The sequence below is a fragment of the Mangifera indica genome, chromosome 4 (assembly GCF_011075055.1).
Source record: "Mangifera indica cultivar Alphonso chromosome 4, CATAS_Mindica_2.1, whole genome shotgun sequence".
NCBI lineage: Eukaryota > Viridiplantae > Streptophyta > Magnoliopsida > Sapindales > Anacardiaceae > Mangifera > Mangifera indica.
This window is the reverse complement of record NC_058140.1, coordinates 14397742-14409271: the sequence shown is the minus strand read 5'-3', so window position 1 is coordinate 14409271 and position 11530 is coordinate 14397742. Positions and strand designations below refer to the sequence as shown.

Genomic DNA, 11530 nt, shown 5'->3' with positions numbered 1-11530 from the left:
AGAGCTTGAAGTTGCTGCAGCAAGCAAGGAAAGGAGGAAAGAATTCCTTACAGCACCACACCTGGGGAGAGAACATACTGCAGAAACCCATGCTTAAACTCCAGGCAGAATTGCCATGCAGACTGCTGAGGATAGCAGAGATGCAAAGGGAGCAGGAGCTATGCAATACGATGCCACACCAGGCGAGGAGAGAAGGAGACCAGCATAACAAAATTTTCATTAATTGGAGACATGCGAGCTTGACGTTGAGCCAAAGCAGCAAGTTCACAAATAGGACAGGACCAAGCAGCAGATTTTTCTAGGCAAGAAAGGGTCAGACACCAAGCAAGGGGAGCCAGCATTGGAAGTCATAAAAAGGAGGGAGGACAGACAGCAGCAGGGAAATCTGGAGATGCAGTAGCATGGCTCACAGGAGGAGTGGAGAGTCAGCAGCTCAGCAAACAAAATGATCTGCAACCTGGAAGTCCAACAGCACAGCACAGGCACCAGGAGCCTGGGGGAAGACTGGACAAGGCTGAAAAAATTCCCATGCGAGCGGGAAACGAAAACCAGGCTTGGTAAACTGGAATAGCAGCATTGAGAAGAGCAGTTTCCCAGAAAGCAGAATCTTCCAAACAGGTTGTAGGAGCAGCAGCCCAGAGAAAAATGGAAGGCAGCATCTCAGCAGAGAGCAGCACCATCATCTCAGCAATCCAGCACCCCAGAAAGAACAGCAGCAAGAGGACACAGAAGCAAAGAACCTTTGCCAGAGAGCTTGGAATCTCCACGTTTGGAGGCAGCAGGACCAGGCCTGCGAACTTTCTGTCAGTTTCCATTGCACACATAAGGAGGCATATGACCCTTGTGAAAACCTACAAAAGAACCCACTTGTTAGTTAAAAGTCCTTCGCTCCTCCCCCTCTTTTCCCGAGTCTCCTAAATGTAGGGGAACTCATTCCACAGGATAATACTATCCATCCCTCTGTGCCTCTTATTACATGACATCACTGAAGATGCTCCTAGCGAGACTCCACTCTTGTGCAATTGTGGCATTCTTGTTGGAAAGTTTGATTTTTATGAGCTCAGCCCTTTATTGGATATTTGACTGGTATGTGTGATCTATATGGTATGGTCCTATATTTTGTAACAAAACTAACTAAATTTTCATAATTAAATGTTCAAATATAATATTAAAACAATTAAAAACAAATATAGAAAAATATAATTTTACTATAGAATATTAATTTACTTTCGTATCCCATAAAATATCAATTTATCCACATTTGATTAAATAACAGTTTAATACTATACCAATCTTTTTGTTTATATATTTCTTAGAAATTTCATTACTAAATATATAAATATAACGTATAATAAGTTTCACCAATGTTGAAGGAAAATATGAAATTGAGAAATTTCAAATGTGTAAGATTTGGTCGAAATGATTTTGTATAAAACCTTAAAAGATTATATAAAAATAGATGAGAGTATTTTGATATTCAAATTTGGGTTTTAATTATATTTGTATAACCCATAAAAAATTGATTAATTTCTTATAAACTTTTTAAATTTTGATTATTTTAATTAAGTATCCTAAATTAAACTTATTATGGTCGGGAAATCATTTATCATAAATAAAAAAATCATTATTATATCTCATAGCAAAGTGATTTGTTTTAAATATAAATTCTCTAACCCACCGGAAGCCGAAAGAGCCCAAAACTTAAGCTTTCCCTCATTCTCTCTTTAAGGTTTGGCATTCTGAATTCAAATTTTTTTGAATAAAAAAACAAGAAAAGATAAGCGTCACAAGCGATAAGAGTAACTCACTCCCTTCTTCATTTCAAATCTCCTTCCCTCTCTCTCTCTCTTCTCTGGCGCTCGCTGTCGCGGCACAACCCTAGCAGCTCTCTCTGTTGGCATTTCCAAACCATTTAGGCGATGACAGCTGTCCAGCCGCCTCCTATCTCCGGTCGCGAGCTTGCCAACCCGCCTTCCGACGGGATCTCCAATCTTCGTTTCTCCAACCACAGCGATCACCTGCTCGTCTCCTCATGGGATAAGGTACAGCTCGCTTACCTACCTCTAACCTCAATATTTATTTATAAATTTAATTGAAATTAGAGTGAGTTTGTTTGATCGGTAATACAGAGTGTGAGACTGTACGACGCTAGCGCAAATGTTCTGCGCGGAGAGTTCATGCATGGCGGGCCTGTCCTTGATTGCTGCTTCCACGATGATTCCTCTGGCTTCAGTGCCGGCGCCGACCATACTGTCAGAAGGTTAGTCTTCTCTTTTTTTCACATTGATGTCCGACCAAGAGTTCATGCAACTCATAATAAATATGTTATAAAAACTTCCAATTTTCACTTTTTATCACTTCAATAGTTGCAGGACTGCTGAAAGAGTTCGAATGATTATTATTTTAAGATATATTTGAACTATTGTTTTGTTTATTGTTGTGAACTGATTTTCCATTAAGATAAATTGCATTTGCCTCTGTTGAGGTTAATATTTGATCTAAATACAAACAAGTAGGCAGGGGATATTTCTAGTAAATTTTAGGAAAATTTGAGTAGTTTTTGACCAATTTTAAAGTGATGAGCTCCGCTTGTGATTTGGCTAAATCTTCAGGAAACTCAATGAATTTTTTCCTTTAAAATCACTGATTATACATCTTCTTTTGGAGTTTAACATTTTAATTTGTGTTACATACTTTAATTAATTGTTTGTCTGAGAGAAGAAAAGAAGAGGAAAGAATGTATTTTGTTTTCTATCTTTTAAAGTGGAAACTATTTTATGTTCATTTCTATGTCTTGCATGTCAGAGTCCCAGACTAATGAACTCTACAAATTTGTCAAGGCTAGTTATATGATAGGTAATGTTTTACTATGGGCTTAAGCTTTTAGGTTGGATTTGTTAATATTATATTAAGAAGTTTAAGATTGGATCCATATTTGTGAAAGGTGCAAATATTATGCACTCTATGTGGTTATAAGGGAATTTAAAAGGAAGACAAAGCTCTACCTGTTTTGTACCACTATGCTTATAGCTTGCTTTGTCCATTTTTCATTCTCTTCCCTGTAGAAGGTGGGATGTTAAGTGGAGGAACACAGTAGTACTTTGACAATACTTTCAAAGGACATGGAGATTAGCATTATAGAAGGGAGAAAGTAAACAATGCCAAGGTACATTGGTATCACAATGCTTATTTTATGGATCTATCAACAGTGTAACACTATTGAAAATGGTGTCAGATCTTTACGAGTAATAAAGATATGAAGTGACTTGAATGTGTATGAGAGACGATGATAAGAGTCTTACCTGACGTTGTTGCATTTCACCACTTCGCCAGGTCTATCTTTAAATGTAAAATTCCCTAATCTTTCATTGGCCCCTTGTTTCCTTGACAAAGATTTTGAGGGCAATGAACCGAAAACATTCTTGCTATCTCAGTCAAAGAAATATTGAAGAAACTTGTAGATACATTCAAATATACTAAAGTGCCTGGTTCGTTTTACTCAGTAATTGAATCAACAACTATTATAATATGGCCTGTTCTTTGGTTACACATGTTCTTTTGAACTGTGGAAGTTAGTTTGCATCTCTCCTCTTCTTCCCTCTTCTCATCACATATGATTACTTTTTTTTTTTCTTTGGTTTCGATAAATCATTTGCTGATCTCTTGCTCCTGATGGTTGTTTGAGTGAATGTTTAGATAATTTGTTTTTATTTGCTTATGATTGGTTGCAATTTCTTATTACTAATTGATACCCATAAATATAAGATGGTTACTCAACTGAATCTGATTGCACTCATACCCCTGGTCTTGTATGAGACACATGTATGCTCTCTGAATTTTTGAATCATGTTGTATCAATTACATCTTTGGAGCATTTCATCAAGCTTAAGATTGAGGTAAATGTTTCAGGCTAGTTTTCAACCATGGCAAAGAGGATATCTTGGGAAGGCATGATGCACCTGTTCGTTGTGTTGAGTACTCTTATGCGGCAGGTCAGTTATCATTCACAACTTACAAGCTCCCTTTATTATTTAATTTGCTCCACTTCTTAATGGTGCTCTATGGTGATTTGGGTGACTGATGCTTTTGATAAATTAGGTGATTTCTTTTGGATTGTTTCTTAAACTATAGAAAAACTTGATATTTTCAAACTATGGGCTTATAATAGTATGCATTTTTAATTAACTCTTGTAACATACTGATATGCATACAGGTGTAGCTGTGGTCTGTGGAATTTGAAGAGCCACTACATTTATGTTTTAATAGTTGAGCAATATAAAAATGTAAAATTATGGATGCTTTATTGTATCAGATGGTTATTGTTAATCATTATTCAGAGTCAGTTTGGAGATGTCACTAACATTATATCCTTTAATGTTTTTTTCCTTCATAAGTTGGACAGATTTGTTTCATTCACAGATTGAATGTTTAGGATTGGAGAAGGATTAATCTTCTGTTTTTCTGTGTGGAAAATTCTCAGCATGTAGTATTTCCTTCTTTATTTGGATTGCTTACAGGGCAAGTGATTACTGGTAGTTGGGACAAAACTCTCAAGTGTTGGGATCCTAGAGGTGCAAGTGGCCAGGAGCGCACTCTTGTTGGAATGTACCCACAACCTGAGCGTGTTTACTCTTTATCCCTTGTTGGAAATCGTCTAGTTGTGGCAACTGCAGGAAGACATGTAAATGTCTATGATTTGCGAAATATGTCTCAACCTGAGCAGAGGAGGGAATCTTCTTTAAAGTATCAGACCAGATGTGTGCGCTGTTATCCTAATGGAACAGGTACAAATTACTCCTTAATCATCATGATGACTTACCATATCAAATTATTGCTAGTAATCTAATTATTGTTGTCCCTATGATTAATTCTTTCCCTTAGTTTCCTTCCATCGGACATTATATTTATTCATCCACATAACTGCATGCAGGATATGCTCTTAGTTCTGTTGAAGGACGGGTTGCAATGGAATTTTTTGATCTCTCAGAAGCTAGTCAAGCCAAAAAGTATGTGTATACATTTTCTTATACGATATAGAATTGATTGCTCTTTGCAGTGTTCACATTTATCTTTAGTTCTGTTGCACAAATGACAGAGGTAATTGTTGGTTCTTGTTTTGCTCTTGCTGAATTGAGCCCTCGAATATTCTTCTTTTTCATATTTTAAAACAAAGGTATCTTAAACAGAAGTGTAAGTGACTTCTTTCAGCTTCTCAGAAAATTTGGAGTTTCTTCATCTTTCTATGGTTTGTTATTAATACTGTCTTAGTTTAATTACAATAGACATTCTCTGAGGTGATGTGTACCAACGTCATTGACTGGATACAAGTCATGATATGGTCTTCTCCTTTTATCGGTACATTATTGGACAAAGATCCATGTATGCTTGTACTTGTTAATGCACAGTGCATAGTTGTCAAAGGCGCGCCTCAAGCAACTTAAGCGATGCTTTACTCAAGGCGATGGCCACAGTGTTTTTTCATCTGTTGTTTAGCTGCATATTTATGATTCTTTATGCTGCACAGATATGCATTCAAGTGTCACCGAAAATCAGAGGCTGGAAGAGACATTGTTTATCCAGTAAATGCCATTGCATTTCACCCGATGTAAGTTTTAAAGTTTTGTTGATAAAATAACATAGAGATGAGATGCCAGAAGTTAAGATACCAGGTCATTTTATATTTTTGTGGAAGATCCTTGTCTCATTAAAATTGATGTTGAGCAAGAATTTTGTAGGATGTTTCAAATCAAGTGACTAACGGTACATATTGGTCTGTTGCCCATTAATTAACTCAATATTAAATCAACTTAGGAATGGAAGCCAAGAACCACTGGCACTGTACATTCCCGAACTTTCTCTTTGAGAATATCTGAAAACATGTAGATAACTTGGTGTAACTGAATTCTGAAATGTGCATTTTTGTGAATTTAAATGTGAAGTCCTTAAAAATATCAGTTTTATTTTTTTTTTCTTGTTTATAAGTTGGAAAAGCTGAAATTTATTGATACAGTCTAGTGAGTTTTTTACACATATGAGCTGACCCCAGAGCCAAGACTTCAGAAATAAATTGTTTATAAAATCAGCATATTTGTATAACTTTAAATTATGGGTTTGAAAATAGTCATAGTGGTGTCTTCTTCTCACATACAAAACTTTTCATACTTGCTTTGTAATTAAACTGCAGTTATGGTACCTTTGCTACTGGAGGTTGTGATGGTTTTGTGAATGTGTGGGATGGGAACAACAAAAAGCGGCTATATCAGGTAAACAGTTTGGGTGTTTTGTAAATGTTTGGGATGGTTTCATCTTTGGAAAATATTGCTTATTATAATTATCATCACGCTATTTTTCTGCAGTACTCAAAATATCCATCAAGCATTGCAGCACTCTCATTTAGCAGAGATGGTCGTCTTTTGGCTGTGGCATCAAGTTACACGTTTGAAGAGGGAGATAAACCGTAAGACATGACTCTCTTACTAATTCTAACGTTAGCTAAAGCCTAAAATGTGTTTGTTCTTTTTGCAGACATGAACCAGATGCAATATTTGTGCGCAGTATAAATGAAATAGAAGTCAAGCCTAAGCCAAAAGTGTTCCCAAACCCTCCAGCATAATTTTTTGTTTAAGATCCATGTTTGTTCAAGCGTTTTTAAATATGGAATCTTTTAAGCATCCTCTGGAAGGCTTCATTTTCTTCTGATGAAGCGTGTCAAAATTTTATCTGAAAAGAGTTTTTGTAACATATTTTGCAATTTCCTTTTTTTTTTTTTTTGGGGCCTGTGAACCAATCTTCATAGCATAGTCTTGCAACGAAATTGTTTTGTTTTGAATGTAAGCATTAAAATTTCAACTAGATTTGTTTCATTCTAGATTGAGATTCATTGTGTTAGGCTTGTGCTTGTACTACGTTTCTGGTTTATCTCACTGAAATGGTGATAACGACATGAGGATTGAAATCATCTTTACATTGTTAAAATTTGTCTGTTACCCAGATCTAAATTTCGTCCAATAGACGTGAATTCTGAGCTGCCTTGAATTGAAATGAATTCTGAGCTGCCTTGAATTGAAATAAAATTAAAGAAATCCAACTATTTAATTCAGAAAATTTTATCAACCTCAGTAAATTCTGTATTTTGTCAGTCTTTTCTACATATTCACGACTAAATTGTATCTTCAGCATCTTGTGAACCGTCACCTAAACGCGGAAGGAGCTGCTTGTGGACCTGCCCCTCCTCCTGCTCTCATTGCTTTTGACTGAGCAAGAAGCTTATCGTAATCCTGATTACAGAGAACTTGTTTATAAGTGGAAACAGGGCATGAGGCATAAAAAATAATCAGCCTGACAATGAAACAGCGAAAACAGTACCCGTTTTTCAAAAGCTGTATCCCTTGCATTGATTAACTTGTCTGCGATGCCATAATCCATTGCTTCTTGTGCTTGTAGATATTTAGGTCGCTGGATGTCCCTAGCAATTTCGTCCTTGGATTTCCCTGTTCCTTTTGCTAACAGCTCAATGTAGTATTCCGTGTTGGCGTCTAGCTCTTTGGCCTATATGCAATCATGTTTAGAATGAAGCTCAAAGAAAGATAGAACAAGAGATACAGAAAGAGAGTGGGCACCTTAATCCACATATCAATGACAGACCCGCTTGACCTGTTGACTTTAGGTAAGTAAAGTTTCGCTGCAATTCAACAAAAAGAGTAAGCAAGTGGAGTTTTCCTGCAATTCAACAAAAAATGATAAGAAGCTATGTGAAACAAAAAGCATGACTCAGTTCTTCAAGTACCCTAAAACTGACCGAGCAGTACAACTGTTCACTGAACCAATAGTCTATCATAAGTTTACCATCTCAGGAAAGGTTGGGATCAAATATAAGCGCTCTTCAAGACGGAAACAAAATTCAAGGGTTTTGGAGAAAGGAAATAGATTCAGAGGGTGGAAAAACAAAACCCAATTTTCTGGTTCTTCAAATATAAGTGGCACCATTGTGATAAATCTTAAGGAAAAATAAGTAAAAGTTTTGCAAAAAAATGCTTCACAAGATAATGCATGTTTTGATCAGCATATTGATTAATGCACCACATTTACTTCCAAGAAAAATAAGAAAATAACTAATAATGCTATTCAACAATGCAAACAATGCACAAAAGCAATTTATTAACTACATAACTTATATCAGAGAGTTGCATGTAATATCCTCAATGCTGGTACTGAATGGGTCTAAGCTTGCTCCACATACAAAGTCATTTGTGATCTGCTGAGGTGGGTCCATTGAATTGAGAATAAATGCTTTCCAAAACTTAAAATTAAGGTCTTTGAAGGAACTGAAGTAAAGAGCAAAACGTCAATTGCGTATGCAACCGACAAAATAGCTTACTAATACTCAAACTTCCTCCAGCAGTTCATTACTCTCTCCAATATTCTAATCTAGCATAACCATTAAAAATCTCATTAAATCTGTAGTTACACATTTCAATGTCACCAATCATTTCCAAAATTCTTTCGGTTGCAGTCATTATTATATCAGTCAAATGGTAGAGCATTTGATTGATGATAAGTTATATGAAGGAATCATAGATAAGATATGACAAAGCCAAAGTTGATTCTCAATCATGTTCTTTGACCCAAATGAAGTAAAAGATGGAAGTAGTGTCAGCCACAGAAGTTTCTACAGCATTAGAATTATTTGCAACAAAACCATGCTATTCTATAAAACTTAACAGGAGGTTGAATAATACTTGAGGAATTTGGCTGTAGAGCACGATAACCATTTGTCCCAAGAGATAGAAGCATTGCTGCTTGACCATAAGCCATGCCACAGTTCACAGTGTAGACGTCTGATTTGCAATACTTCCAAAAAATAAAAGAAAATTACAGAGGTTACACAAAAGCAGGTCGGATCACTGGAAAAAAAATGTAATCTAAAACCATCGTACAGAAATTGGACCGTAAAAGAGCTGTTCTTTTAATATTATGGTAACATATTAAAAGGATTCACACTGAACTTTGAGTGAAAATTGTTGACAAATATTATCATATATAATGACCAAAGATAGGCATTCCTTAAACAGATGAAGACAGTCATAGAAATGTGATTTATAAATATACTTACAGCCATGGCGTCAGCTATAGCATATGCCTCAGTTTCAGATCCCACAGTTTCCTTCTTCTCATTCTAAATTGCATGACAAAACCATATTAACAAATGATTAGCAGAAACTGAATGCAGTTCCAGCAAGCTATGACTGTTGATTCCAAACCAGCATATCATGTAGGAGGAAAATAAATAAATAAATAGTAGGAGCTTCCAACACAAACCTGTGTCCCAGAAGAATTTATGTATAAATATATAGGCTTTGTAGCATTATCAAAATCCAGCCACATAAACTGAGCAACCAGAAGCTCAGTCACTGCAGGTACAATCTGCAACATTAATGAGGAAAATACCAGAATGGTATACAGAATTAAACAGGCAAGAGGTAGTAACGTAGTATACAAATATTTAGCCTGTAGGTAGATGGTGATGCAACATCGTAAAAAGACTCACCGGCATTCCCAAATAGCATATCCGAGCATCTAGTAGCAAAGAAGGTAAATCAGGAGGTGCAGTTCTGGGTCTTCCATGTCCTCTGGCCCCTCCGCGATACATACTTACACTCATACTATACTTTGAAGGACCCCTATCATTCATGCCAGACAGACTCCACATACCCCCATTATTCAAATAGTTTTGGGCAGAAGAAATGTTTTCCTGTAAGAAATTGTTTAAACCAGCAATTAACAAGTAATAGTTTTTGCTTGTTTTATATCATCATTAATCCACTCAAATTTTTCAAAAAGCATGTAAGAAGAAAGAACCTCAGTTACTCTTTCAGATTGTCTGCATACAGGGTTATCTTCTGTCATGAACATGTCCATCTGTGAAGCACTAAGACCATAGAGATACTGAGGAACATTCTTGAAGTTGTCCATCACTGCAAGAAAGAAGTAAAAAATAAGAGTAATTAGTTGAATTTATCTTTCTTTGAGATACACATTGGAAGTCAATTAGAAAATTCAGAAAAATAAAAATATGATTAATTAACAATAATGCTCACACGTTCTAATACGAAAAGCCATTTTTCTATCACTCAGAAAAAATGGTGTCTAAATGAGCACAAAGAAATTGCTCCCAAATCCCATATTTTGCATATTAAAAAATACTTAAAGATCCAAAGTTAAGTTGAAATAGTTTATGGAGCAGATAAACCAAAATCCATCATATAATATCCACTAAACTGCAATCTTTGGGACTGAGCTAAATGGGGTTATTAATGGTCAAACTTCTTAGACAATGTAAAACATCATAAACCTAATTACAGGAAAAGTACTCACTAAAGCTTTCAAATGGTTAATATTTAATTTAGTAGGATGTCAAAACCTAGTTTATATGGACATCGTATTTCAAATTCCAATGTTAAAGTTCCAACTATTAGTGAACTGATTAATGACATAGTTCTAATTTGAAAAATATATCAACCTCACTGCAAAAATACAAAAAAAAAAAAAAAAAAAAGAACTTAATTTTGATCTCCCACACTAGTATGCTCATAAGATTATCCTCTTACGAAAGCCACCAACTTTGATCACTATCATGCTCAAATTGCTCTCCAAAACACTATCAATGATTTGAATTTCTACAGTTACTAAAATTCTTACTCCAATATTTAGGCTAATCATTCACCATCTAGGTATATTATATCTTCTTCTTACACATACATAAAATAATATTGAATTAAAGAAACCCGAAGTATTTTTTCTATCTACTACGATTGAATTAGCATATGTTCAATTCAAATCCTAAATTAAAATATGATAAATGAATTAGACTGCATGTCACTAATAAAAATGTGTTCTTTGAATAAACAAACGAAGAATTGGTGAAATAAACAAGAGGGAATGCAAAAAAGAAGAGGTGGCTAATTTAAAACTAACATCCATCTTTGAGATTTTGTTCCCTGAACTGCCTGGGAATGTGGTTCAGAGACTCGGCACGGGGAGTGATGTAGCATCTTTCAACTCTGTGTTTTGTTCTTGAAGAGGGCGTGAATTTAAAGAGCTTGCCGTCGGAGAGAAACGAAGATTTGGGAAGAGCGGGTGTGGGACCCGGTAGCTCTTTGGCAAGCGATGAAGGTGGACAAAACAGAGAGGTTGCCATCAAAAAGACAAAATTGACTCAGGTTTTCAGTTTGGAAAAATGTGAAAGTAAAAAATATTTCCCACAGAAGGTTTAATGAAAGAACATTCACCCTTTAGGTTTGAAAAAATTGATTTCCCACCCTCCTTAAATTTGGCCATCGAAGTGATGCAGATTTACAATAAAAATTATTTTATTTACATATTTTTTGGTTTCATAAAGGCCACAAATATTAAGGATTTTTAGGTCAATTTTTGTATTTTTTATCTTTTTAAGTAAATTTATAATAAAGTGGTATTTTTAAACAAAATGTTCATCAAACGATAGGCCAGCCCAAATGTATGGACTTATACG

The 11530-nt window shown here is 35.5% G+C and overlaps 2 protein-coding genes across 7 annotated transcripts; one reads left to right on the top strand and one right to left on the bottom strand.

Annotated features, from left to right (window-relative positions):
- Nucleotides 1-1677: 1677 nt before the first annotated feature.
- On the top strand, nucleotides 1678-6958 carry LOC123214084 (mitotic checkpoint protein BUB3.1). Its single transcript, XM_044633801.1, has 9 exons — nucleotides 1678-2042; nucleotides 2130-2260; nucleotides 3910-3992; nucleotides 4518-4784; nucleotides 4931-5006; nucleotides 5525-5605; nucleotides 6185-6263; nucleotides 6357-6457; nucleotides 6526-6958. The coding sequence occupies exons 1-9, from the start codon at nucleotides 1920-1922 to the stop codon at nucleotides 6611-6613; spliced, it is 1029 nt and encodes a 342-aa protein (XP_044489736.1). The 5' UTR covers nucleotides 1678-1919; the 3' UTR covers nucleotides 6614-6958.
- A 104-nt stretch (nucleotides 6959-7062) lies between these two features.
- LOC123214083 (ATP-dependent Clp protease proteolytic subunit-related protein 1, chloroplastic-like) lies at nucleotides 7063-11295 on the bottom strand. Of its 6 annotated transcripts, none has more exons than XM_044633797.1 (9): nucleotides 10975-11281; nucleotides 9868-9974; nucleotides 9548-9751; nucleotides 9319-9423; nucleotides 9113-9175; nucleotides 8739-8850; nucleotides 7620-7681; nucleotides 7366-7548; nucleotides 7063-7277 (listed from the first exon to the last, which is right to left on the bottom strand). In XM_044633797.1, exons 1-9 carry the CDS (start codon nucleotides 11195-11197, stop codon nucleotides 7191-7193), a joined length of 1146 nt encoding a protein of 381 aa, XP_044489732.1. In that variant the 5' UTR covers nucleotides 11198-11281; the 3' UTR covers nucleotides 7063-7190. The 6 variants fall into 6 exon arrangements, 5 of the variants coding, with proteins under 5 accessions (XP_044489732.1, XP_044489733.1, XP_044489730.1 ...); XM_044633798.1 differs by having other exon boundaries at nucleotides 9889-9974; XM_044633795.1 differs by having other exon boundaries at nucleotides 9859-9974; nucleotides 10975-11277.
- Nucleotides 11296-11530: the final 235 nt, after the last annotated feature.